General features: G+C 41.7%; 1 protein-coding gene across 4 annotated transcripts in view; it reads left to right on the top strand.

The window, feature by feature from the left end:
* The window catches only part of DUS4L (dihydrouridine synthase 4 like), a 108,667-nt gene that overhangs the window by 1,953 nt on the left and 79,969 nt on the right, over positions 1 to 26,745 (top strand). For 2 of the 4 annotated variants that reach the window (XM_069229835.1, XM_069229834.1), the window contains exons 1-3: positions 304 to 511; positions 11,729 to 11,868; positions 23,919 to 24,040. In XM_069229835.1, coding sequence (XP_069085936.1) covers positions 437 to 511; positions 11,729 to 11,868; positions 23,919 to 24,040 — 337 coding nt within the window. In that variant the 5' untranslated portion in view covers positions 304 to 436. Of the gene's footprint in view, positions 1 to 267; positions 517 to 11,728; positions 11,869 to 23,918; positions 24,041 to 26,745 lie in introns of those variants that run through there. The other 2 variants (XM_069229837.1, XM_069229836.1) reach the window with 2 other exon arrangements.

Raw genomic sequence — 26,745 nt, 5'->3', positions numbered from 1 at the left:
TAATGCCTCCATGTGTATATCGTGACAGGTTGCATAACCTGTGATAGCCCTTTATTGAAGTGACTTTTGATAGTCCAATTGTGAGTACATGTGATAATACAAAGAGTAAGATCAATGTAACCAGGGCCACTGAAATTATGCTGCACAGCAAGTGAAGACCAAATTATATGGCAGGGTTAACTAAATTATGAGGCAAGAAAAGACAAATTATACAGCATAATATGGCAAATTTTGTGATAGTATTATTGTATTATTTTGTCTTTTTAGGGTCGAGCCTGCGTCGCATGCGCTTGCACATGCGTTTCGCTTGCGAGATGCTTTAGGAGTTAAAAAAGGGCTCGGAGCCCCGTCCATGTCACGTCAGTGTCTTTCATTGGTCCATGGGCTTGCCTGTTAAAATCTGCTTGCTTTCATTAGTGGAAGGCACACATACGTCATGCCTTTTCCGGTGGTTAGCCCTCCTCGAGCGCTGCAACCAAGTACTGAAAACATGCAAGGCTCGCTGTTTCCTGTAAGGTTTGTGGACTACTTTTTATCTTTTGTTCGCAGCGCGATCTCGCTTGACAGAAGTCGAGCGCTTTGCATTACATTGACCTGTTACATAGTTAATTGCACTTTTGCCAGTTACGTAGATAATTGCACTTTTGCCGAGAGGTTTCACTGCGAGTGAACTGTAGCATTGCGATCGCGATGTTTTTTCCATTCAATGTGGCAAGAAAAATCCGGTTGGGAGTTTACGACTGCTAATAGCTGTAACTCAGAGAAAGGCAAGACCCTATTGCATTGCAAATGCTTGTTTACAGTTGTTAGCAGCCCTCTTGTCATACATTGCACCATGTTAATTCAGGTTTAACACCCATATGTAGCAATAAGCAACAGAAAGCTGACCAGTCAACCTGTGCGATGGGCCTTGAACTGCACCCCAACACATGTTGCAGCAGTTTTAGTAATGTTTGATCCGTTTGAGCTAGAAACATTTTTTTTAAATCTGCAGATTACGCAGTAAATGATGAATTATAAGACAAAAGTGGTAAATCCATAATTATGTGGAAAACACCAAAGCCTCAAAATTGTATAACTTCAGTGGCCTTGACTATGACATGGGAATGTACTGGAAAAATATATCAGGTTACGAAATGTCCATATTTGTCACTCTGCCCTGCTGGTGAGAATAAATTCAGCTCAGGACAATATTTTACTTGAGATAACATAGTTATTTACTTTACTAATTGTAACTCCATATTAAGAACCAGATTTAGATTTCAATGGACCGATTACTTCTTCACAAACGTGACCGATATTACATATATTATTTATCAGTTGCACTTGTAATACAGCAGGTGGGATATCAGTCAGGTTGTGATTAGGCAACTCATTTGCTGATCTCTAGCCCTAATTCTTAGGTAATGGGCAGTCATTTATAATTCAATTATGGCTGCTCATCCAATGAAGCATGCACTACTGCTATCTAAATATTTTAATGCATGCACCATCCTACAGTGTATTCCTGGGCGCTAAGTACACAGACTAAAATACATAAACATTCTCTGAACTCCCACACAGAAACACCCATATCTGCGGTGCCGAAGGCCACTCACAGTCATATTCCCTGGGTGCACTGTACCTGCTGCATCTTTGACAAGTAAACCCCCGCTTTTCCCCTTCACACAACTAGTACCACCCAACTATAGGTCGCCTCAGACATGCGATAGGGCTGCAACCTGGGCGTTTTGTTGTTGTTTTTTTTTTTTACTGGTATGATGAGTATTTTAATGTCTGAGCGAATACAACAATAGGGAAAATCACGTAATGTCAGTATTTTCCCCTTATGAGTAGATACCTAAAACAGTAATTGTAAAATTAAAAGCAATTTAAATGTGTTCTAGAGGTTCCTTCTTGATCCCTGTCTGATAATTAAAGTGAAACAACATCATAACGTTCGGCCATCTCCACATGAAGGAAGCACTTAACAGATGTGTTCTCTATGGCCTCTTCTGCCGTGATTGGGCGTGCCAGGGGTCATGCTTGGGTGGGCCTGGCCCACCCGACCCCCCCTGCTAGAACCGGTCCTGCATCACACATTTATCTTCCTTCACTACAGGCATTCTTGCTGCAACAGTAAAAGTCAGACCGCTGCTCTCAGGATTTTCACCATTTCATCGGTTAAAATCTGATAATTTCCTCCTATTCCTTTTCTTCTTCTTTGTCCCCATTCCCTTCTTTACATGTATGCACTTCTTTGGTGAGACAGTTACCTGTGTCCCACCTGAGTAAGAGCAGTGGGACAGGGCATGACAGAGGAGAAGGGCAGACATATAAATAAAACAGTATCGCAAGGGATATGAAGTAGAGGTTGGTATAAATAGAGATGATATAGAAGCAATGTTGAAGTAACCAGAAGGAAACATAACAAGGGATAGAAAGATGAAGATGTGGGGAGAGAAAGAGAGATATCAATATAGGTCATATTTTAGTGTGAGACAGAGAGAGGTAAAGGCAGGTAGAGGTCTAGAGACAGTTGGGAAAGAACAAAGAGACACCAGTTAGAGTGAACAAAATTACAGCAGGTGTAGAAAAGCATATTAGGTAAAGCGAGTAATAGGTAGAGAAAGAGTGACGAAGGGCAGACAGAGCATAAAAAGGAAAGTGCGAGACAATACACGTTGTAGAGACAGAGATGAGAGGTTGATACAGAGGTAGAGCGAGTTGTGGAATAGAGGAAAAGATAATGAAGTAGATAAATATCCAAAGAAAGCGGTAGAGAGTTAGTCAAGTTGGAGAGTGTGAGTTGAAGTGGAGATGGAGGTCCAGGGAGAGATGTGTTTGTATGTGTCTGAGAGAGAAAGAGAGGAGTTGGTGATAGAGAAAAATGAGGAGAGCTAGAGAAATAATGGAAGCCAGAAAAGAGAAAGATGTTTATAGAGGTGAAGAAAAAGGAGCAGCAGTAAATAGAGGAAGTGGAGAGGTGAGGTAGTGAACTAAAGTTGAGGTGAATTGAGAGGTTAGGTAGTGAGAGAGATGGGGTATAGAGAAGTGAGATTGTGAGGAATATGAGAGGTAGATAGAGAAAGGTTTGGCAGAAGAATGAATTAGAGAAAAGGATGAGAGAGGGGCAGAGAGAATTAATGGAGTAGAGACACAGAGACAGAGTAGTAAGTTGAAGCTAGAGAAGTGGTTGTTTGAAAAGTGTAGTAGCTGGAGGACAGCTACATGGATGACAGATGGAAAAAGAGCAATGAGGTAAACATAGAGAGAGAGAGAGAGAGAGAGAGAGAGACATAAGTTCATGAGAGGTTGGTAGAGATAAAGTCCCTTGTATACTGGGTATACTGAGAGGGAAGTAAAGTACACAAAGGTAAGTTAGGGAAAAATAAGATAAAGAGCAAATAGGTGCGTAGAGAGAGGTAGGTTAAGAGAAAGGCTTAAGGTAAAAGAGGTGAGGTAAAATTAAAGAGAAAGAAATTACCCAAATATTATTTTTCAATTTAATTGCCACTATTTCCTGAGATTGCAAGGGTTAAATCTGGCCACCATGCATATTAAGCTTCTGTTAAGCATACTCAGCTGTAGAATTAGAAAAACAAGCTGCCTTTTCTGAGCTCTGTTATTATGGGCAGGGATTTAGAATGTCCCACTCATTATAGGGAGGGCCCACCTGGAGTCGGTGTCTTGAGCTATTGCCCCCTTTGCAGATGCCTTAAAACGTCTCTGGTTTCAGAGTTGCATATGCTGTCAAAGACAATGTCAGGAACTGAATACACATGCAGGCACATAGCTCTGTATAATAGTAACGGATACCTCAGATTTATGCCAGCAGAATGTTGTGAAAAATTCTGTATCCTTCCATAATATAGGCATTGCTCCATTGTGAGTTGTGCCATTGCTTCGCAAACCAAGTGCCAAATAAAAGCATGACGTCCAAATGCCCACGTGTAATGTGACATATTTATTCAGTCTTGGCTTTTTGGTTAGAAGCATTTGCGTTTTGTAGTTTTGCATTTTCTGTTGCAGACGTGGCCAGTGTGAATTGCTGTAGGATGAAAACATGTTGGATGTATGTCTGCAGTATACACACATAACAACAAAGCAAGAGGACCGTGTGCAATAGAGGGAATAATAAATTACAAAGGAGAAAGGAAGTAGACGGAGAAAAGAGAAAAGAGTACAACGTTCTGTCAGGGGTAATGCACAGAGGATGACAAATGGTTTGGAGCACATGGCAGCACAAATTGCATCATAGGGGAGGTATCTTAGGACATAATGCATCATGAAATAATAAGCCGACGAGGGAGGTTATTTGGGCTGTATAGATTAGCATGAGGGAGAGAGGATAGCGGGCAAAATAGTGAGTTGCGAATGTTGGCATGGGGAGGGAAATTGGTCTGGGAAACTGAGTTGGAACATGAGGGTAGCAAATGTTGGCAACATGGGTACGAGTTGTCGTGACAGGGGCCACAGTCAAGATTGTAGAGTACTCTTAAGATAATTCCAGAAGCCAAGAAGTTGCATAGTAACGAGAAGTTGTTTGAATGGTGAGGTCTTATCCAGAGTGAACCAGACATGCTATTTGGTGTATTTTGACTTGGATGAAGTTTCTTACTATGGCAGCATGGTACAAGTAGCATAAGCATCTAGTCTTTTTGAGTGTATATCCTACTCTGTAGTCTGGTCATGCAGTTGCTACACTTCTTGCAGTCTATCTGGATGTCACCAGCTTCTAGCTGTACCATGGTATAGATGGCTTGCCTTTTATGGAATAAAGTTTCTTTTGGTTGTGGGAGTTGGCAGACATCTGGAGTATGCAGTTGAGCTTCTATACAAGGGTTTTTACGTCAGTGCTGGGCTTAGATGAGGCTTATACAGGGTGGTTTGAGGGAACTTCTTGAAGAATTTGCTTCTTATCTTCACTCTTGTTCATTGACCTTGATGAGTTGCAGAGAAGTTATGCCTTGGTGGAGTCCGGTTGCTGTTGAGTGAGGCTGGAGGAAGACACCAGGAGTGACAGGTGAAATTGGTTAACTTTGCTGTTGGTTGGCTGTATGATGAGTTCTGCGATGTGGACATAGCAAGTAGGTTTAGCAAAGTATCCTTCAGGATGTTTGTAGATTGTTTAATGGGAGGTTGAAGTAGCCAAGGAAGAACGTATTTCCAGAGCCAGTGGAGTGTGATGTGATGACCTCTGAAGTCTTGAGATCAGTGCTGGGTTGGGTGGTTGATAAGTAAGCTGAAATTCGACAGTATCAGTGGAATTCATAGCAGCGTAGCAGGAGAGCAGCTCTGTTGTGCAGAAGTCGGTTGTGAAATCGCAGGAACCTTCTATTTTTTCCACCGATACTTAACCATACTATAAAACATGTAAGTTGATGACCTTACTTCACTGGAATTTGTACCTATTCTTGAAGGTCCACAATCTGAATGACCCAAACTTATGTTTTTTTCTTTATTAGTTTGTACAAACATAGAATATTGGCTACCAATTTGACATTCTGACTCCCCTCCCATTGTACTCGTCAATAATGGATACAAAATATGAAGCAAAACAGATGAGAACAATAACAAGCATAATGATCATGCCTCAAAGACCTACTTAAGTAATATATTTGTAGTCTCAACAATTAAGTGGGAAAACACTTGCTTAGAGTGGGCAAGGATGAATCACTCAAAATGCAGTGTAACATACAAGTGAGCTTATAGTGGCAGACTGCTCTTTGGTATCAAACACCTGGAGAATGAGTTGTAAATATTAAACTCTTGAGGGGTTGGATGGTGTCTCTATAAACTTGATTAATTAAAAGGTGTAAAGTGGTTCTCTCCATCGGGTGCTTTGCTATTACATTTTCGCTGTTTGGACCGCCTTTATCCACCTCCTGTAAAACATTTTGGTCAAGGGAAATGCCAGGACTTGGCCTGGCAGTTTGGGCTGGACTGTTCCCATGAGAAACAGGGTCAAGACTGATTTGCATATGGCTGGGTCCAAACTGGGGTGGCATGGTGAGCAAAAGAACTTGGATTAAACCCAGATCTGTGACTGGGGGTGAGTTTTTGCATTGTTCAGCACTCCGTCCATCATCCTTTTGTGTTGCTAAAGTTGCCGTAAGTGGGAAGGGTATGCCCAGACATGGGTCCCTTGCTCACTGTGCCACTGGATTCAAGCTAGCCTGGCTGGTGAAGGATGATACCCTGAAACCAGTTCCAGGATGCTTGTTTCCGGTCCAGGGAGGACCTGGCCGGGCAGTTTGGGCTGGACTGTTCCCATGAGGAACAGGGTCAAGACTGATTTGCATATGGCTGGGTCCAAACTGGGGTGGCTTGGTGAGCAAAAGAACAATGGATTAAACCCAGATCTGTGACTGGGGGTGAGTGTTTGTATTGTTCACCACTCCGTCCATCATCCTTCTTTATTGCTAAAGTTGCCCTAAGTGGGAAGGGTATGCCCAGACGTGGGTCACTTGCTGACTGTGCCACTGGATTCAAGCTAGCCTGGCTAATGAAGGGTATACCCTGAAACCGGTTCCAGGATGCTTGTTTCTGGTCCAGGGAGGACCTGGCCTGGCAGTTCGGGCTGGACTGTTCCCATGAGGAACAGGGTCAAGACTGATTTGCATTTGGCTGGGTCCAAACTGGGGTGGCATGGTGAGCAAAAGAACAATGGATTAAACCCAGATTTATGACTGGGGGTGAGTGTTTGCATTGTTCAGCACTCCGCCCATCATCCTTTTGTGTTGCCAAGGGAAATGCTGCTCATTAATGATTCAAAACTCAACATTGTGTAAATTTATTGGGGAGCTGTATTTCAAATACTTGGACCAAAAAATTTTACCGGCGTGGTATAGATTAAATCCTTTACATCAACCATGCAGCTTACCCTTTCACCCACTTAAACAAATCTTTAAAAAAACAAAAATAATAATTAATTGATTTTATGTGATTGTAATAACAAACAAACACTATTAACAACTCGGCTCAGCTGTTAGTCTCCATTTACTTATATTTTCACAGTTTATGCAGCAAATTCTTTAGTATACATTCTAAAAAAAATAACTTGACAAGTTTGTTAAACTAGCCCAGTGGTATCATCTTACAATATCCAACATACTATCACTGTCATCAAGTGAATAATCCCTATATTTCTCATATTTAGGAATGTTTTGGGAGCATTCCCTCACTCAGTTTTAGCACAGGAATGCATGCCTCCTGTCTATTCTCCAGCCCTGTGTGTGCGTCCGGTAGGAATGAAGGGGAGGTGGTGACGCGTCATAGTTCCAGTATTTAGTGATATCCCTCTTGAAAATAAAAAAAATAAAAACCTATCAGAGCCCAACATAGCACGGTCCTCCGCATTCATCCATGAGACTCAAAAGCATAATTCTGGGATCCAAACTCACTTTCTTGCCCACAACCTCCCCCAGTATATGCACAATATTCTGCCAGTATTGTATCACTACTGGGCATTCTTATTTTACACAAATAAATGGGCCCATAGCTTTGTTACATCTCAAACACTGAGAGCTTTGTGCTCGCTCATCCTCCATAGCTGTGCAGGATAAAAGCACAATCTGTGAAAGTATTTGTATTGACTTAGCGTCAAGAAGCTCTTGCTAATGTTTTAATGGCCATCTTAGCTTCTGTCTAGTCGTCCTTTATGCAAACATTAATGCATAAGATACATTCTGTTACCTGAACGCTGTTACTGTTTGCATCTATATGTAGTAATGCACTTTTTGCCACCCTTATTGCACCAAATTCAAGATCTCAGATCCCACACTCAACTGTATAACTCAACACCTACTATTAAGGATATTAACAGGGTGATGCTTGTATGTAATCCTTTTCTTTTTCCACCCACCCCTCCCTTTGTTTATAAAATCAATATAGAGAATGTTTTTAAAAAATAAAGAAAAAGAGAAGGGGAATTTTGTTCTCTTCCACCATCTAGTATTAAAAAAAAATAATGTATGATCCGTCTTTTCTGAAGTGGCTGTATTAGAAGCCCTACATGTCTGTATTCAGAGAGGCTATGTCATGAGTAGCATTTGAAAAGTAATGATAAAACATAGGCATTAAGAGCCTGTGATCTGAATTGATTCACCTGTCTCGCCTGTAAGGATACTTTATCAAAATTCCTACTCATGAGCTGAAACAGATAGCAGTCATAAAAATACCATAATTTGTTGACCAGCGAGAGTAAGGCACACTGGGGTCCAGTGGACATTTTAGGAATTGGGAAACACAGCAGGGAAAATATTGCTTGGATTAAGAAAATGCAGAGTGAAATAGATAAATAAAAAGTATTTGATTCCTAGGCAGCGTTGGTCTCCTGTGATACAGCCATCGCAGACATGGCTGGAGAGGAAAGTCGCCGGAGTGTAGAGGACTGAAACAAGACTGGAGAGTAATTTTTGCCAGCGGAGTTCTAATGTCACAAGACTGAAACTGCAGATGCACCACAATCATTTAGAATAAGCTGAAGAAAACAACGAAACATTAATAATGCTGCCTCTTGATAACTAGAATGCATTTGACTGGTTTAAACAGCCCTTCCTCTTCAGAGTGCTGGAGGGAGCTCTTGGAATGTCTTAAACTCCTATACTTAGACTTGGCTGCACATATGTAGGTGAGTGCTGTAGTGTTCCAACCATGCGATTTAAGCAACCTGTCCTTCTGCACCTGTTGTTTGCAGGGCTCCCTAGGCATTTTGGATCTGGTATGACCCACATTAAAGCGGATTTTGAAGGCAAGCGGGGTCGAGGACATTATTTTGTTGTACTTTTCTGACCCTTGTCACACCATTACCACGCTATTATATGTATTCAGGGACTATGGCATACATTATGCTGTATATATTGAAAGGAGCAAATCTGTCCTATTCTCTACTAGTGACTGGGTAGGTGTACCGCTGCTGGATCTTCTGCCTAAAGTGGCAAGGGATAGTTTTAGATACTTAATAGAAGGCACTAGAGATAAAAAAAAGACAGTTCTGGCAAAGGAACCTGACCAGATCCTGCTCGGAGTTCATGCACCACTGCACGTAACTCCACGTTTTACTACTTGGTAGGGCATCACCCTTTAAAATGACTGTTTTAGTTAAGCTTTTGCACAGGCTCCAAATACACCATTCAGAGTTTCCAGGGATTTCTTCTATAAAATGTATGAAATCCAAAGAACCGTGTCACGGATGGTACCCCGCCCAGGACTGCTTTAATGATGTTGTGCTGAGTGGGAAATGATGGGGCTATTGCACTGCCATGCATATGGATTTTTATTGGTCTTTGCAACTAGTAGTAGTAAACAACTAGTAGTAAGCAGGAAGGCATTAGGAACAGCATGGCAACAATCTTTGAATATAGGCCGAAGGGAAATCTTTTTTTTTTATGTGAACACAAAATTAATGCCACATGAGCCACAGCTACAGCTGTTGGAATTTTGCCTCAGAACATTGCTATGCTACAAATATTTATAAAATAGGATAGAACACGTTTATCATTTGTATGTGAATGTGTAGGATGCATGTAAACTCAGTTTATTAAAGCAGTTACAGACTGAATATGAGCTACACTGGACAGATCTACAATTTCGGCATACTGTGCATAAACTAGTGGACTCAAAGTCTGAAAATATCAATCATTCACCAAGAATATGCCAGAAAGTTGGAAGACTTAAGGAACAGTTGATGAATGATGTGAGGAGACTGGAGAGCACGAACTTGGACAACGCTTTGCTGTATCCAGAGAAGTAGCATTTAGGACCTACATGATACACCTAGGGCTCAAAATCTTGACACGGTGTACTATACCCACCGAAGACTTCATGCAGTAGCGCATGACTAGGCCATCCTGGTAATTTCTTGTGTACTGTCTGGGAAAGCAAAGTAGCATTGATCTTCGAGGAAGAGGAGCTGTCTCCGACAACAGTGGTTCTATGATGTGGGATGATGAAGAATTTGCTCTAATGCAGTAAAATTCTGATAGCCTTGGCTCTAGTAGTGGCCTGCAGGAATATAGCACCCATGTTGTGGAAGTCAAACTGCTAGAGTTACGCGGTGTGAAGGCATGGATTGCTGTATGACTGCAGAAGGGGTGTTTTACAAGAGTTGGGGCTGCCTCAGTAAGTTTGAAATCATATAAATAAGGTCCATAGAGAGGGGTGTATTGGCTGATCTTAATCTGCACTATTTCTGGCATAATACACATACAAAATAAGCATCTTCCTATAACTAAGAAACAACATGCGTTTGGGGGCTGTGAGTGCCCAAGCATATTCAATAATAATATTGATTAAATGTGATAACTAAACTCCAGTTATGCTTCTGAGTTTTGAGATAGTCGTATCATGGATATATGTCTTTATGCAAGGGGCACAGTATTTGCTTTTTAGGGCTCACCTTCCAGGTAGCTTGTAGTTGCCTAATTGTGGAAGAGTTCTAATGGATCATAAAGAAAATGACAGTGGGCTTAGAGCTCACCTATTGCTTACCATTGGTTGGCCTTACTGCCATTCTCATTTGTTTGCTTCTTATTCAATGGCTTACCTTCCTCTTCTTGTGCTTGTCCCTCCCCTAAAGCGTATCCTCTTTATCATCCTTTTGATTGGCTGACTTGTATCCTTCCACTGCTCAAATTTAGAGGACTACTTTTTTCCTCTTCTTTGAGACCCCAAAAAAGGTGCATGTGTTTTGTAATTCTTGTGTGCTGCTTCCCCCTCTACAAACACCCGCCCCTCCTGTGTGTGCTTTTTGTTACTTCCTCATTCTCCCCTTCACCTAGCAAGCATGTCCATCTCTTTACCCTCCCTCCCCAGATTTTCATTCTTATTTATTTGTTTTTTTAATTCTCCCTCAGCCTGAAGTGCCTTTGCTACCTCTTCACCCATACTCCCCATTGCTTTCTCCTCAACTGCTCTTTCATTGCCTCCCATTCTTCTTGGTCTTTTGACTTTTTTTAATATAAATTTTCTGGAGGAACTGCCATTTGCTATTGTGCCACTGCATGTCAAAACATGCTTTCACACAAGTACACCTTTATTTTGATTTACTAATCCAAGCAGTGTCTGTCATTTTGGGTCAGTGAATAAAAAACAAAAAAAATAGAAAATGCTGCCCATATCACTTGTTTAACCCAAGACATATGGTCTTTCCTGGGAGGTTTACCACAACAAATCCCCTTTAGTGTTATATGGGTATGCATGCACATGTCTCTAATGACACAGACATGCCATTGCACTTTTCTTTTTTTTTTTTGTTTTTTTTTTTTTTTCACCCTATTGCTGCACAGCATCAACCATTTTCCTTTTGTTAAGGCTATATAGTATTGTCAAAAACCATGGACAAAGCCAATGTGCCAAAAAGGCGTGTCCTATTGGTTTGCCAATTGTTTCTTTTCATGTTTTAAGGGGAGATCAAATATAAACACCGATAAACCTTACATGCCAACAGACCTGATTCAGACGGTAGACTCTGTTTTTTTGTTTTTCAAGCCACAAATGGCAATATTTTAGTGGTCTCCCAGCTAAAATTGCCTGTGCTTCAATGCACTTCATAGGGTAAAGCCCTCCAACTTTTTTTCTAAAATTTCCCTCATTCCACTGTCAAAGTGCTGGAATTTACGGTAAACATAAAAAAAAAAAAATCTTATCTTCAAGCTTGTTGCCTTATCTTGCTTAGCAATTCTGAATATGTGAGAATCGCAAACGTTCAAAAAAAGTGAAGCTGAAAATGATTTTTTTTTTTAAGGTGGGAAGAAAAATCATCAGATCTTCATCAATGAAAGGTGACTATCTTGAATATCTGCAATGCCCACAACCAAATCCAGTAGATTTATTTCGTCCTGGGCACATTGTAAAAATCTGCGCCCCAATGGTTCGCTATTCAAAGTAAGTACAATGAACTGGATTCAAGGGTTTGTGTCTTCCATCTGTCTGTATTTCTCGTATTTGATTGCATGAAAAATGTACTGCATGTCCTTGTTAACATCCCATATCACTACACACATCGTAGTCACTTGACACATGGATTACGGCACACCTTAGATGAAGTGTAAAGATACACAAATAGACTTATGATTATTACACAAAAACACAATTCATGATTAAAGATAAAACCTCAAATTGCAAGGCAACCAGGAACCTTTTCATGACTTGCCAGGAGATATTTGAAGAAGGATGGAGACTTATATGTGATTATCATCAGTGGTCTAATTTTCTATCTAAAGAGAGACTCTCTCTAATTTGAAAGTTCATGTATTTAATTAAGAAAATGTATTTTTCACTTGAATGAGCGCTGTAGGGTGGGCTTTTAAAGAACATTGGTTCCTCTTTCTTTAGACCTAGGACTTGCCTTTAGGCCGGAGTAGTTGGCAATTTCTTGCCCCTCTTTCATTTGGTATTTATTAGAAAGCAAAATCCTGTCAAGGTTGAGGGAATATGTTAAGATGGGAATACTGAGGAGAATATCCCTCAACAGTGAAGGAATCTTCAATTGGTGTGAATTGGGATGAGACACTTACTATTTGAACAGCTGTGTTTGTTCTAGAGATGTACCCATACAAAAAGATACTAGCTTCTTCTGTTTACTCCTAGTTCATAAGCTGAGAACAGTCCCATGTTACCTAGCGGTGTGAAGTGGTGCTCTTACATTATGCTGTTGACATGTACTGTTAAATAAAAAGGGAACTTAAAGTTTGCATATGGAAAGTAACCAGCACTTTATTGACTTGGTATCCATGGTCTAAAAAATCTGTACCTTGCCAGTATTCTGATGGAGAGCGTCTGTGCATAGCGATTGGTGTTTAGTACCTATTCTTTGGTCTTTGTTTTAATGGGTTTGTGGCTCCAGAAATTAAAGTATTCCTTATGCAACATGGTGGAGCCCTTAACTTCAGGGTTTCCAGGATCTGAGGATTCATTTTTCGTGAAACGAGCTAGGCTACTGTCTGCTATTACAGTGGCAGATGTCCAAACAAAATCGTAATGTCTGTTTCCCCTAAAATGTACCAAACTGTCTGTTAGGATTCCAAACATGCATGACATGCCCTCACATGACACCTCATGAACACAAATTGCACAAACATGAAATACTGCAGACGCATGTCAAAGCTCCGCGGTTACATGAATGGAAAAGGTGTTTCAAATATTGCACATAGGTTTGAGGAACAGATTTCTTTAAATTGAGGTCTTGCTTTGGGACACTGGAACACAGCGTCGCCCATTAACCAGCATTCGATCCCAGGCATTGTCCTGCTTAAATAGGTGTAAGATTGTTGCCCACATCTCACGAGAGCTTGTGTACCCATGCAATCACATGAAAACACAGTCAAGTTCCAGGACTGGAAAATACGGGCAACAGAGGGAAAAAAAAGAGCACCACAAGTAAGTCGAAGAGCGCACATGACTCCACCCACTAAGCATAGACCCAGGGGCGTGCTATCCTCACCATGGCGGTGCTCCAACTAACAACACCAGTGGCAGTCTTGTGTGCATGGGTCTTGATCCTAACTTAAATCAGCTGCTAGGATGTCTTTAAGTGGTTCCCAGTTGCATATCTGACAGAAACCTTTGCTTATTCCTTAAACAGAGAGGCATTGAATAACGGTTTACTACTGCACCATCATCTTTTAGAGAGCCTAATCATTTGGTACTAGATGGAGCTGTTGGTGCTAGGCTCAAGTTTACACCTTTTGAAGAGTAAATATGGGCCAACCTTTACCCTGCAGTTTGCTAATTAGGGCATCCTATTAGTCTACTTTGCACTGCTACAGACATAAGTCTTAAGTCAGTCAGTGTTGGTGCTGAGGGAACTGTGCTGCTAGTAGGTTATGAGGAGAATGTGAGTTTTGAGAAACGCTTTGGGAATGGTCGAAAAGGCTTTTCCTCATGAATGGCAAATGTAAGATAATTCCAAGCTTGAGTGGTGACTACTGAAAAAGAGCAGTCATCTATGCTCGTTTCCTAAATTTGGGAATATCAGCAAGGTGCTGTGTGCTGGAGCATCCGGGATTGTAAAAGGAGAAAAGAGAGACATTGTTAGAAGGACGGCAGTACACCCCAATACCGGAAGCAACATCTCAAATTGCTTAATCATTGAACGGGCGCACAGAGCCTTTCCAATGAAACCACTGCCCAGGGCTTGTCACCCCCCATTGCAATAACAGCTCAATTGGTAAACTACCAAAAGAGATCTCATCCTCAGGGAGGTGAGGATCAGCGGCAGAGTCTGTTCTGGACCACATAAAATAATAATATTTCAAGATTGTACACAAATGATTCAAAGCCAGTGGAAAATGAAGGACCCCAAAAAGAAACAACTGTAAGCACTTGGACGAATTTAAATATATGCTCCTCTAACTAGCCAAACTTAAAGTATTCTTTCAGGGTAATGCCCTCTTTTCTGCCCTCTAGGAGGTCTGAACATGCTTGGAAAAGATACCTCCCTTATGAGATTCCCCTCGAACATTGGTCAACAAGCAGTAGTACGACATAAAGACATTGATTGATGGAGACAGAAGCACCCAGGAAGAAATGCATATGAGGGAGAAGTGAGCCCAAGAACAGCAGTGCATCAGGAAATGGAGCAAGAAAGGAAATCTCAAGAAACGCAACACAGGACAAGAGAGCCGTCAATCCAGACGAACTGTAGTTAACTGGAATGCAGGAGAATTACTGCATGGACACACTTTGGTTAATGTGTCATGGTGTACTGAGAGAGAGAAAAATAGGCAGAGGGCACAAAGCAGATGGGGACGAGGGGGTAAGTAGATTAGGGTCAACCGTGATCACCACCCCACACACATATTGGACACAATAGGCCACGACACTCCAAACAGAGGGGCCACGTTGTAGAGATTATCAATTATAAAAGTAAGTAGGGGAGGGATTGGGCTGAGCAACAGACCTTTCTGTAGTTTGGATTCAATTTTATCCTATATGGAATTTCAGGAAAAGGCGAAGGATGGGGTACAGAAATGGGTGTTACAGTTTAGCATTCCTTCTGATATAATGACCTCCATAGTACGAGCAGCACATACAGAGACATGCATGAAATCACCTGGTATGATATTAGGAAGCAATACAATTAACAAAGACAATGTAAATCTGTATAAGAATATCAAGATCTTTTCCGTAAACGTCAGTTGCCTAGGCAAAAAGATAAAGAGGGAGTGATGTCCTGATAATTAAAACGAAACACCTCAGATACTTTTTTACTACAGGAAACACACCTTGTAGGAACTGACTGTAAATTCCTGGGATGGGGCAATAGAATACACTGGCGCACTTAGGATTCACAAAGACTCCACAGCAGTGGCAGTATCAGCAAAAAAATCCAAATGTTCCAAATTAGAAAGAAATAGATCGAGTCTACTGGTTGCTATGCTATGATACAGGGAGAGTTGGGGACGAGTGTAGCAATATGTTTTTATTACTCTTCTTATTGATTTTCAACATAAACAAAACAGTAAACACCTCGAGCTCAAACCACGAGGTCCCCTCGTAAACAACAGCATAATGAATCACTGCATGGGGACACATAAAACCATGATAGGCTCAAAAGATAAATAAAAATAAGATGACATAAATGCAGAAGATCAAGGTCACTATGAGTAAAAACATATTTATTGGATCTGATTGTCCCAACCACACATTAGGGAGCAATATTTAATGTATATGCACCTCCCAGACTCCAGCACAAAGTGATGGAGGAGACGGGTGCTCTTCTCCTTGAGGCCGGCTCCTCCCTCAGGGGTGATTTTTATGAGGCCATGGAAACGGATAAAGATAGATAACAAGCCACAAAGACCCAAACAACACATGCTACACAGCTGTTTCAGTTCACAAGAGCGATGGTGTTCACAGAACTGTGGAGGCTGAAACATCCTGTGGATCGACAGTACTCATACTATTCAGAAGTGCACATAAGTTATTTTCATGGTTGGACGACTACTTTATCCCCAGAGGGGAACTTCTGCCAGTTAAAAGTGTACATTTCCTTCCCCAAGTGTGTCAGACCATTTCCCCCTAATAATGACTTTGTAGGGTACGTAGGCAAAAAGAAAGGGGTTAAACTGGAGATAGAAGGCATGGGAACTCTGGGATCTGGATATAGAATTGGAAATCAAAATGGATTCAGAATTTTACTATCAAGAGAATGAGGGTACAGTGCAATCCCCAGTAGTTTTCTGGAGGCATATAAACAGCGCTAAGGAACAAAGTACAGAATACAATTGCATGTAAGAAGAAAAAGAATTTAAAACAAGTTAATGGCACGGAGTCCAAAATAAGGGACCTAGAGGGAGCAGCAATAACCAATATGAAAGACTGTAACTAGATAAAGAAATTACAATGACGCCATTGAAAAAGTGAAAAGTGGAGAAACACCAGGCCCCAATAGGATACCATGGAGGTCTTAGCCCACACTTGCATAACTTGTACATAGAGGCCTGGAAAGAGGGAATACTCTGGGCAAATCTAAGACAAAGCAAAATGATTCACAAGAAAGAGAAACGTAGGGAGCAATGGTCATCCATTTGTCCAATTCGATTATGTATCAAAACCAAAGTTTTAGCAAGTGTTCCACCTACAAGATGGGTGGGCTGTCTCCTAGCATTAATACATAAGAACCAATCCGGGGCTTATACCAAAACGATTTACTAGGCTCAACTTACAGAGGTTACTTAACTGGCTGGAGGTCATAGTGAAGAGAAAGACCCATGCAGGATAGTCTCACAACGCTGAGAAGGCGTTTGACTCTGTACATTGACGTTTGTACATTGACGTTTTTATTCCAAACACTGCAGATGTTCAGCTTTGGTCCATATTTTGTAGTTTGATAACCCTGTCATACATCCTGCACCAACTGCATCAGTTAAAGGTAACGAACAGACACTTGGTCCACTCTTGCTGCTCCTGTTTCGCATGTGCAGAAAACCCCTAGCTAGTTGGATCAGAACATTGATAAACAGCACAGGGTTTAAAATGTCCAACAATCCAGAGGATGACAGAATATAAGTGTTATACTAATTTATGCAGCACGCCCCCAGGACACTACACTAGCAATGTTCTGGCTGTTTGAGGAGTTTTTCAGGGTATAAAATGAACTGGGATAAATCAGTCCCATGTAGGAATAAAAGTTGGGAAGTATGGGAAGAGCTCTCACAGGGACTTTGAGTAACAAGAGAAGGTTTTCAATATTAAGTATTTATGTTACGCCCAAAGTTGAAAAGTAGCATGAGCGCAACATAGAGCACATCTTGGTTGAATTTCAGAAAGATGTGTGAAGATGGCATTTTCCGCTCAATGGGCAGAGCAGCTATCCTGAAAATGATCACTTTGCTGAAACATCTCTATATGATGCAGAAAGCATCTTATCCTATTGCAAAGAGTGGAGTGAGTTCCCGGAATGCTACCATTAAAGAATAGATTGATAATGGATTAAATAGAGGGTAAGAGCTGTCTCTGAGCTGTAAGCCCCTTAGCAGCAGCAGAACGGATGGTCTGGAAAAACTGAGACAAAGATGGGAAAGGGATGTCCGCAACATGTAAGATATAGATTGGGAGGTAGCAATACAATCAAGGTTTTGCTAGATACAGTTGATAGATCTACACAGGGTATACTATGATGGAATCATCTTATACAAAATAGGAATGGCACAGTCAACTGAATACTTATGTGAGAGGAGGGTAAATTCTTCCACGTACTATGGTCATGCCTTAAAACACAGCAGTGTTGGGTACTATGATGGGAGAATTACAAGCAGTACTGGAAAATGATATCCTTTTGATGCCACAGTCCATTCTAAACATCTACACAATATGGGGTTGGTGGTGGGAATTCTAACATGACCTACAGCAGGGTATGCAGGGACAAATAGACTCACCGGAAACAATGCCGTGAAACACTGGGGGATGTTACCAGAATTGAATTATCTGTAAATGGAAAGTAAAATGTCCTCCATGCTGGGGACGCATTGTCTCTCGTTACACAATGAGGATATGTTGAAATGTGAGAAATCGAGAAGGTGCTGGTTGGAATCAGTGGGAAGTGCTAGTTCCAGGGTTGGAAGGCCATTTAAAGTTGAGCAAGCGTACTTACATGTTTTAGGGGTTTTTACCAGCTCTTCTTGAATCTTTTCCCGTACTGAGAAAGGTTGGACGTTTACTCCTGAAAAAGGTGTAAGTAAAACGACTTCCACGGTTGGGGAGAAAAAGTGATTGGCGAGGCAGTGAACTTGTAAACTATCAGTGTATTTTCACATGCACAAAACTCAGGAGTAGGCTTGCGGGGATTTGTTTGGGCGGCACCGGGTAAGCTGCCAGGGGCATGCCAATTATTTAAAAATAAAATAAATAAAATCACTTACCTGCTTCTCCGCAGACACCTCGGCTCTCCTCTCCTGCACTGCAGGCACAGGCTGCAAGCCTACCGTGCAACCAATCCTGACTCTGCTCAAAGCAACATTGGGATTGGCTAGGAGTGCCCAGCCAGGGCGCTCCCAGGCAGCCTGGGAGCCTGTGCATGCTCTCTCCAGCTCGACAGCTGTGTTGCTGTGCTGGAGAGAGCCTACTGCCCATGTTTGGTCTGTCCATGTTTGGTCGTAATTAGGTCTAGCGTTAGTCAAGACCTTTTGTTTTTATTAAATTATGTCTCTTTCTCTCTCTCTCTCTCTCTTTCTCTATCAGCTGACTACACTGTGAGTAATAGAATTCTGCTCTTTCATAAGAAGCATATCAGCAAAGTACTTTTGTACAGTGTCAATTAGATAGTGGGTTAAGATTGAGAATTGGTGCTCAGTTATATATTTCACACCTTTTTACACTATATTATTAATCATGATGACTAGAGGAAGGATGTCCACCCTACACCTTCTACAAACCATGGGGTTATACCAAAACTCAATGCCTCAAGCACATGCTAAAAATCCCAAAACGGAGTTTTTTGTTTCAAAACACCAAGGTGGTCATTCTGACCCTGGCGGTCTTTGACCGCCAGGGCGGAGGACCGCGGGAGCACCGCCGACAGGCCGGCGGTGCTCCAATGGGGATTCCGACCGCGGCGGTAAAGCCGCGGTCGGACCGGCACCACTGGCGGGCTCCCGCCAGTGTACCGCTGCCCCATTGAATCCTCCACGGCGGCGCAGCTTGCTGCACCGCCGCGGGGATTCCGACCCCCCCCCCTACCGCCATCCAGATCCCGGCGGTCCGACCGCCGGGATCCGGATGGCGGTAGGGGGGGTCGCGGGGCCCCTGGGGGCCCCTGCAGTGCCCATGCCACTGGCATGGGCATTGCAGGGGCCCCCGTAAGAGGGCCCCTACATGTATTTCACTGTCTGCTGTGCAGACAGTGAAATACACGACGGGTGCAACTGCACCCGTCGCACAGCTTCCACTCCGCCGGCTCGATTCCGAGCCGGCTTCATCGTGGAAGCCTCTTTCCCGCTGGGCTGGCGGGCGGTCTGAAGGCGACCGCCCGCCAGCCCAGCGGGAAAGTCAGAATTACCGCCGCGGTCTTTCGACCGCGGAACGGTAATCTGACGGCGGGACTTTGGCGGGCGGCCTCCGCCGCCCGCCAAGGTCAGAATGAGGGCCCAAATGTCCATTCAGGTTCATAGGTTTGTTCTTTATTAAAATTCTTCGCCTTTTGCCAACACTTGTTTTGTCATTTTGTGCGTATAGCCCTTACGACTTAATCAGGGCTAGAAATAAAACACAAATAACTCTTTTCATACATCGGTCACAAATCTTCCATAGATGAACAAAAACACCCTGTGCCATATACATGCGTGTCATGCCACTTTGTAAGTGCAGCCTCGGGTGGGAACTCCCAAAACAACAAAAGCTCCTCTGTCACATATCAGTTGCCCCTCCACCACATTTTAATCAGCTCATATAGTCCCCAACATTACAACGAATAACCACAATTTGGGTTTCCTACCTGAGGTGGTCATTCTGAGTTTGGGGGGCGGCGGAGGCCGCCTGCCAAACTCAACTCGCCACCTGGCCACTAGTGCCACCAGGACACCGCCTGTCCCTATTCCAAGTTCACCGCAGGGCCGGCTGGCGGAAACACAGTTTCCGCCCGCCAGTCCTGTGGTAACACTGTTTCCGCCCGCCAGTCCTGCGGTGAAGAAGGCCTTAACATTGATGCCGGCTTGAAATCGAGCCGGCGCCAATGTGGCAGTTCAGTGCATGCAGCAGCACCTGTTGCGCATTGTTCATATAAGGAAGTTTTGTTATGAATGTATGAAAAGAGTTATTTGTGTTTACTTCTAGCCCTGATGAATTCAAAAGGGCCATATTCCCAAGACGACAAAACACGTGTTGGCAACGGACGAGGAATCTTAATAAAGAATGGACCTGTGAACCAGAATGGACATTTGGGGTTTTGAAACAAAAACTCAATTTTTGCACTTTTGTTCAGTTCCAGGGACTGCTGTGGCATTTCATGCTTTTTGAGACCAAAAGATAGCTTTGTTTTTTTGCCAATGTTTGTTATAATGATGAGGGCTCAGCAGCTCCCACAACAATAAAGTTTTACAAAACAGCTTTAGGATTTCCACACCCCTGTATCTTCAATATAGATGTGCAACCATCAGTAGGCACATTGGTGACATGGATGTAATACGGAGCCATATGTTCATTGTGACAAAAAAATGAAGACTGGGAAAATGCAGGCTTAAGGAATGCTTGTCTTCTCTTCAAATTGTATGTTTAAATTAAGCCCACCAAAAAGCGATTATCTTTTTTTACATCTGGCAACCCAAAGAGAAGAACAGGAACTGTAACAAGGAGCACTGACAATGGCAATCTGTCATGCTTACCTTCACATGCAGCAAGGCTGATTGCTTTTGCCAATGCTTGTTTAATCTAGTGACCACTAGATGGCACTGAAATGCAGCAAAATGGTGTTTGTGTTGCTCTCTGTTTCCTTAGATGCAGTGCTGCATTTGAAGCAGAACAAATGTTAAATCTACTGACGGTGCTACCAAAAAGGTCCTGCAGACAGGGAGGAAAGTAACAAATAGGAGAAAGGCCACTGAAACTGTCAGAAAGCCATCCAGTACTGAACAGTGGATTGGCTCTGTGGGGTTTTGTACACAATGCTATTTCAAGACCGACAGATGGAGCTGTCTTTGTCAAGACCGCAAAAAGGCTCTGTTGACTAGTGAGCTGCTCCCAGCACTGTTAAAGAAAGAAAGAATGAATGCTGATCACTGTATGTTTAATTCTAACACAAGCTTTATGAAAGAGTACAGGATTATCTGCTTTAACTTAGTGGGGGCTGCAAAAATTAGGCTGTAGCAATTTACGATTAAAGTTGATGTGATTCAAAGGAGTTCTTTGTTCAACATATTTGGGTAATGAACTGCAAAGTTAAATTTTCGAGACAGAGGTGCACTAAAGTCTCCATGGCAGCCAGATGATGTTGCATGTTGAAAAGGCTGTATTTTTACTGAAGTTTAAAGGACTGTGCTTCTCAGGCATGTTAACCCTGGTGCATATCTGCTGTATGGTTATTTGCAAATAAAATTTGAAATACAGGAGAGCATTGTGCAATCCTGCTGTTTCCCACTTTGAGGAGTTGTCCTTTGGTCAAAATGTACCGCCATTTGGGTGAGGCGGTTTATTACCTTATTCGCCATGGGTTTTATGTTGAGGCCGGGCCTCCCAGTCACCAGTGCAGATTATTTTTCTTTCAAGAAAATAAACTTTCAGCACCAGTGGCTGTAGCCTAGAATTACATAACCAATGCACGATCTTCAACAAACAGTGGTGCTCTTGCTGCTGCTTAACGATCCCATGTGTACTGAATCTGACAGCCGCATGCATGTTTTACCTTTGTGCGCATGGGAACTCTGAGAGCACTTGGTTTCTTGCCATCGCCCTTTGGTGGGTCCTGATGGTCTAGGTCTCAGTGCTGCTTGTTCAGGCAGTGGGAAAAACACCATCAGTCTCTGTACCTTTACGCACTACTGACTTTCACTAGGCATGGTTTCAAGGTTTCCTCAAGGAGGGCTGAGGTTAAGAAGAATGACTGTGGTGAATGGTGCAGCTGTTGATCGCCACTGAGGATGCTGTTCTTTTTGCAGGCTTGCAGAATTATGTTTGTTATCAACTCTTTTCCGCATTCCAACTGCAAGTAACTGTTCCTGTGAGAGCTACTGTTGGGTAGCCTTGAGATTTAGTTGCTGAAACGTTTTTTTTTCATAGCCTAATTTCTGTTCTTATTAGGACGTTTATCAAATCACCTTTACTGTGCAAACAGTAAACAAAGAGAAAATTCTTCTGAGACATTATTTACGGAAATGCTATTCAGAGGAATTCTTTTCCACATATGGGTGATAGTACTGTTGACCATTTGTTTCTTCGCCCTTCAGGGTGTTCGGACATCAGCTGAGACGACGGGCACTATTGATATGTATCTGCTGTGTCGTGACTCATGTATCGTGTATTCATTATTATGAGATACGCATTTTCTCAACTCGTCATGTTTCCTGCCCAAATGTTTATGCATATTTGTAGTTTTTTTTAATGGTCATGTTGTTATCTGGAATGTCTTCCTGTGCTTGGGTGCTTTTGAGGTGTACAGCTGTTGCGTTAAGTTTCCACATGTTGTGCAGTTTCGTGTTACTGGTAGTGGACTATGGTCGGGGAAAGAAGTAATTTCTGCTATGGTAGTTGGTTAGCTTGATGTGTTTTCACTAGGGAAAAGTGGGTCCTGGTAGCTTCGGCATTGTAGCTTTCTATAGAAAGGAAGTAATAAGTGCCATTGATTTTAGAGGAGTTAATTAAAAGCTATTCTTCTGGAAAAGCAACCCTGCTAGTTTACCCTTAGCAAAAGTATGTGTTCTCAGTATAGTTGTTCTGCAGTTGGTTAGTACCTACAGGAGAATAGTTGCCCTGCTTGTTTGTTACCAGAGAGCAAGTAGCAGGCACCACTGTTGTTTAGGGGAAGTGTGTGTACCTGCTATGATTGTCAGTCCCATAAGTGAACTACTCGTAGGTGAAGTATTGGGACTTGCCAGTGTTTAGAGAAAGAGTATCTACTGTTGAACAGGGCAGAAAGTTCCTTGGGCTGGAAGGAGATCTGGGTCATTGTTTGTATCATTGTGCTGAGAAGGCTATTGGGTTTATTTATGAGTCATAGAAATTACAACCATTTTGTCTTATGATTTGATGGGTCTTCGTGGGTGTATGGTAATGTTTCAGTAGGCTTTCCTCGTGTGTTATTGGTGCATATCATTGTTTTGAGAACTGTGAGGATGGTAAATAATAGTAATGGACTGGCTGTTGTTTTTATATTTGAGTGTGTAGGATGTGAGGTTTACAGATTGTGCTTTGGTTTCTGTTTCCAGTACTTTATAGTCCTCGGTGAAGAATGGGGTTATGTCCTTAACTGTGTGCTTCACATCCCTGCTTAGTCATAGTGATCAAATTAAGCCTTTGCTTTCCGTGTATTACTTTGAAAGAAGTCACTTACTCTGCACACAGAGATTAGAATGTATCTTGACATCATTGCTTCTGGTGAGAAATATTAAATGACTGTCTTCATTATAAACATGTACTCATTGAATGCTACAGAAACTCGTCCTGCGTTTGTTGGCGGGGAGATTCCGAGGTCTGTTGGTAGACCCGCACTGGATCATGCTACATGTATTACATGCATCCTAGCTAGAGAGAGAGAGACTGTCTGAAGATGTTGAAGGTAAATTAGCAGATGGACAATGGTCTGCATTCTGCACATATGCTTTTCTGTCTTCTTTTAATGTTGGATAATCGTTTATTTATTGCAAGGCAATGCACATAGGTTACAATTCATAGAATATACCGAAGTAAAGATGGATATGGCCAAGCTGTCCAGACACTGTTGATAAAATCATTTGCATAAACGATATAGTTGTGGTAGTGAACTCATTGCAGGGTTTTACTTCCAGGTTAGCTTTCAGAACCTTGGTGAGAAAGTACTATTGTGATCTCTGCTACACTCCGATGATTGTGGCCACTGATTTTGTAAAGTCTGTGAAGGCCAGAGACAGTGAGTTTACAACAAATCAAGGTATGTGTTTCTATTATTATTTAATTCGAATTGACATTATAACTTCAAAAACCAAATGATTTACATCTGACAAACAGGATTTGAAAATTTTGTTAAATATGAGCCTTTCTTAAAGTATTTTTTTCTGCTCTCTTTCTATTTGTGTTGCTCTGATGGAGATTTTGTGTAAACAAAACAGGCTAACATATTATGTGCTTCTGGATTTGTATGATATTTCAAACATTAAGCATTTCAGAGGTCAATTTGTAGTTTCCTTTCTTTTTAGGTCTAGCCTCCAGACAGATGTTAGTGCATGCCAGATGCCTCATATCACCAATACGCACATATACACACATACAGTACAAAAGAGTAGGCTTTTAGTCTGCCCCATTCAACCATTGGCATTTCTTTAGAAATCGCCATTGGCTGAGTGAACTGTTCTTGAATACATGGCATTTTGTAGATTGTTACATGTGCTTTAAGTAGTCTGCTGTGGTAACCTCTCCACTGTTCTGCTGCCCTACCCTCTTGCTGTTTCTATATCCTACCCACTCCCTTAGCCTTCCAGTTCAGGATGTTAAACTAATTGCTCCTCTCTGTCCCCATAACCCTCCAGCTCTTGCCCACAATCTAGTGCAGGCATGCTGATACCTTTGGATTTGTCTGTGCCTGTGGTGTGGAATTTCTTCACAAGCGTTCCTAAATGAATGCCATGCAAACATGTACATATACGCTGGCCATCTTGTACTGGAGTAAAAAAAAAATATATATGTTAAACGATAGCTGCTGTGCACAGTCGGAGATAAAATGTCAATTGGTTAAAGTTGTGGTACCACGGATTTTCAAGTAGGAAAGAATATTTGATTGTCTACTAAAAACATAAACCGATGTGATCAAACTCCATATCTCAGCCCCAGTTTTTATGTTCCTTTTTTCAATGCTACTGATGCTTACATTAGTTACTGACAAACAACATTTTCTTGTAAATAACCGAACGCTCCCAGTGGTACACATCTCAAAATTTATTTAGTTGCAGTTTTACATACCTCAGACTAGTCTAAAGTGGTAACAGACACTATTTCATAGGCTTGAGTTATACGAGAAACAGAAAATATACATAAGTTATACAGAACAAACAAATGACATAATATGCCAGAAATGTGCCCTGTGAAGGCAATGAATTGTAGTGGGTCGAAATTCAACCTACCTCATTAATATTAATGAGGTACGTCCCATATTGTGACTCACTACGATTCATTGCCTTCACAGGGACGGTGGGGTGCTGGTGTCAGCAGACCATCATGTCTGTGACTGCTTTTAAATGAAGCAGTCGTTTATTTTAAAGGAAGCTTGTTTTCCTTAGAAGTACACAAGATGCTTTGGAAAAAAAAGAAAAGTTTTGCAAACATCCTAGAGACCATTGCCTAATCTTAAAAAAAATTGTCATCATTCACAAAGGATAAGTGATCTCCTGGGAGCCCATTCCCATTTTCAAATGGGTTACCAGCAACTTTGAGGTGCCGGTAAAATGTTTTGCACTAGGTTTAGGTCGCAAAACAATAATACAATCACTGAACTGATAACGCGTCCTTCTATGTTAATTTATACACATTAGGACTCGTTTTAGGCCAATGAATCTTGTGACCCAGTGGTGAGACACCGTAGGACGAGATAACTGATCAATATGTCGAGCAGTATATCAATAATGTCATCAATATTTACCACCACAATACACTTTACTTTGGATAAAGACATTAATCAAATTGTCGACGCAACCATGACCTTTCAGTCATGAATAACCACACCTTTTGATAGAATTTTATGAATTTTATTCCCTATTGATTACAATCTACGAGCAGAAGAGTTAATCTCAATACCAGGAAGCATAAGAGCATAGTCACAATATGGCAACTGTGATAAGATTTCATTAATGCAAGAATCACAAACATAAGAACATAGCACAGCGTGAACATAGATCATAATACAGCAAATTTCATATACGTGTCAGTTCAGCATAGCGTAACGTCAGTCATTTGTCTTATTTGTGTCAGTCGAAGTGAACTCCTATCCTAACCACTAATTAGCATCAGCATGTGGGGGCTTCATGCAAAACAATTTAGAACACCAATTTGGAAAACATCTAACTATGGTCTCTATCAAAATGAGCAGTTGGTACCTAGAAAGGAAAAGCAAACAGACAGATTACAAATTGCATTGTCATAATTACCCTCCAAGGATTAGGTCAGCACACAGGATCAGTCTTCGTCTTCAGAACATCAGTCAAAACGCCATCAGTCTAAACTTTGTCTAAAGTACAGGGGACACTTCCCTCATAAGGAGGAGAAGTGTATAGGGGCAGTATATGGGTGAGGATGATTTATTAAGTCTCAAAGTCACCAAACAGAGTGACAGAGTTTCTGGATAAAATCAATAGCATTCCCTATCTAGTTCTCCCGACCCTTTTGTGACATGGGTTTTTATCCCTGTTTCTTAATACCTTCCCCCAAAATTCTATTGGACATTTGCTATACCCCACTATCTTTAACCTATCAAATTATACATTAGGTAATTCTAATTGTCACCCCACGATAATTCATAACACTTTGATTGGTCTTCATAATTGACGTTTTCGGAGGTGGCACATCCGGAGGTTACTTCACAGCTTGGCACGTCTTCTCGGGTCATAAGTTCCTTTGTCCATGGTTTAAATGTCCTTGTACATTACA

Source organism: Pleurodeles waltl, chromosome 4_1 (genome assembly GCF_031143425.1).
Source record: "Pleurodeles waltl isolate 20211129_DDA chromosome 4_1, aPleWal1.hap1.20221129, whole genome shotgun sequence".
Classification (NCBI taxonomy): Eukaryota; Metazoa; Chordata; class Amphibia; order Caudata; family Salamandridae; genus Pleurodeles; species Pleurodeles waltl.
The sequence above is the reverse complement of the archived record's forward strand: the minus strand, read 5'-3'. Positions and strand labels throughout refer to the sequence as shown.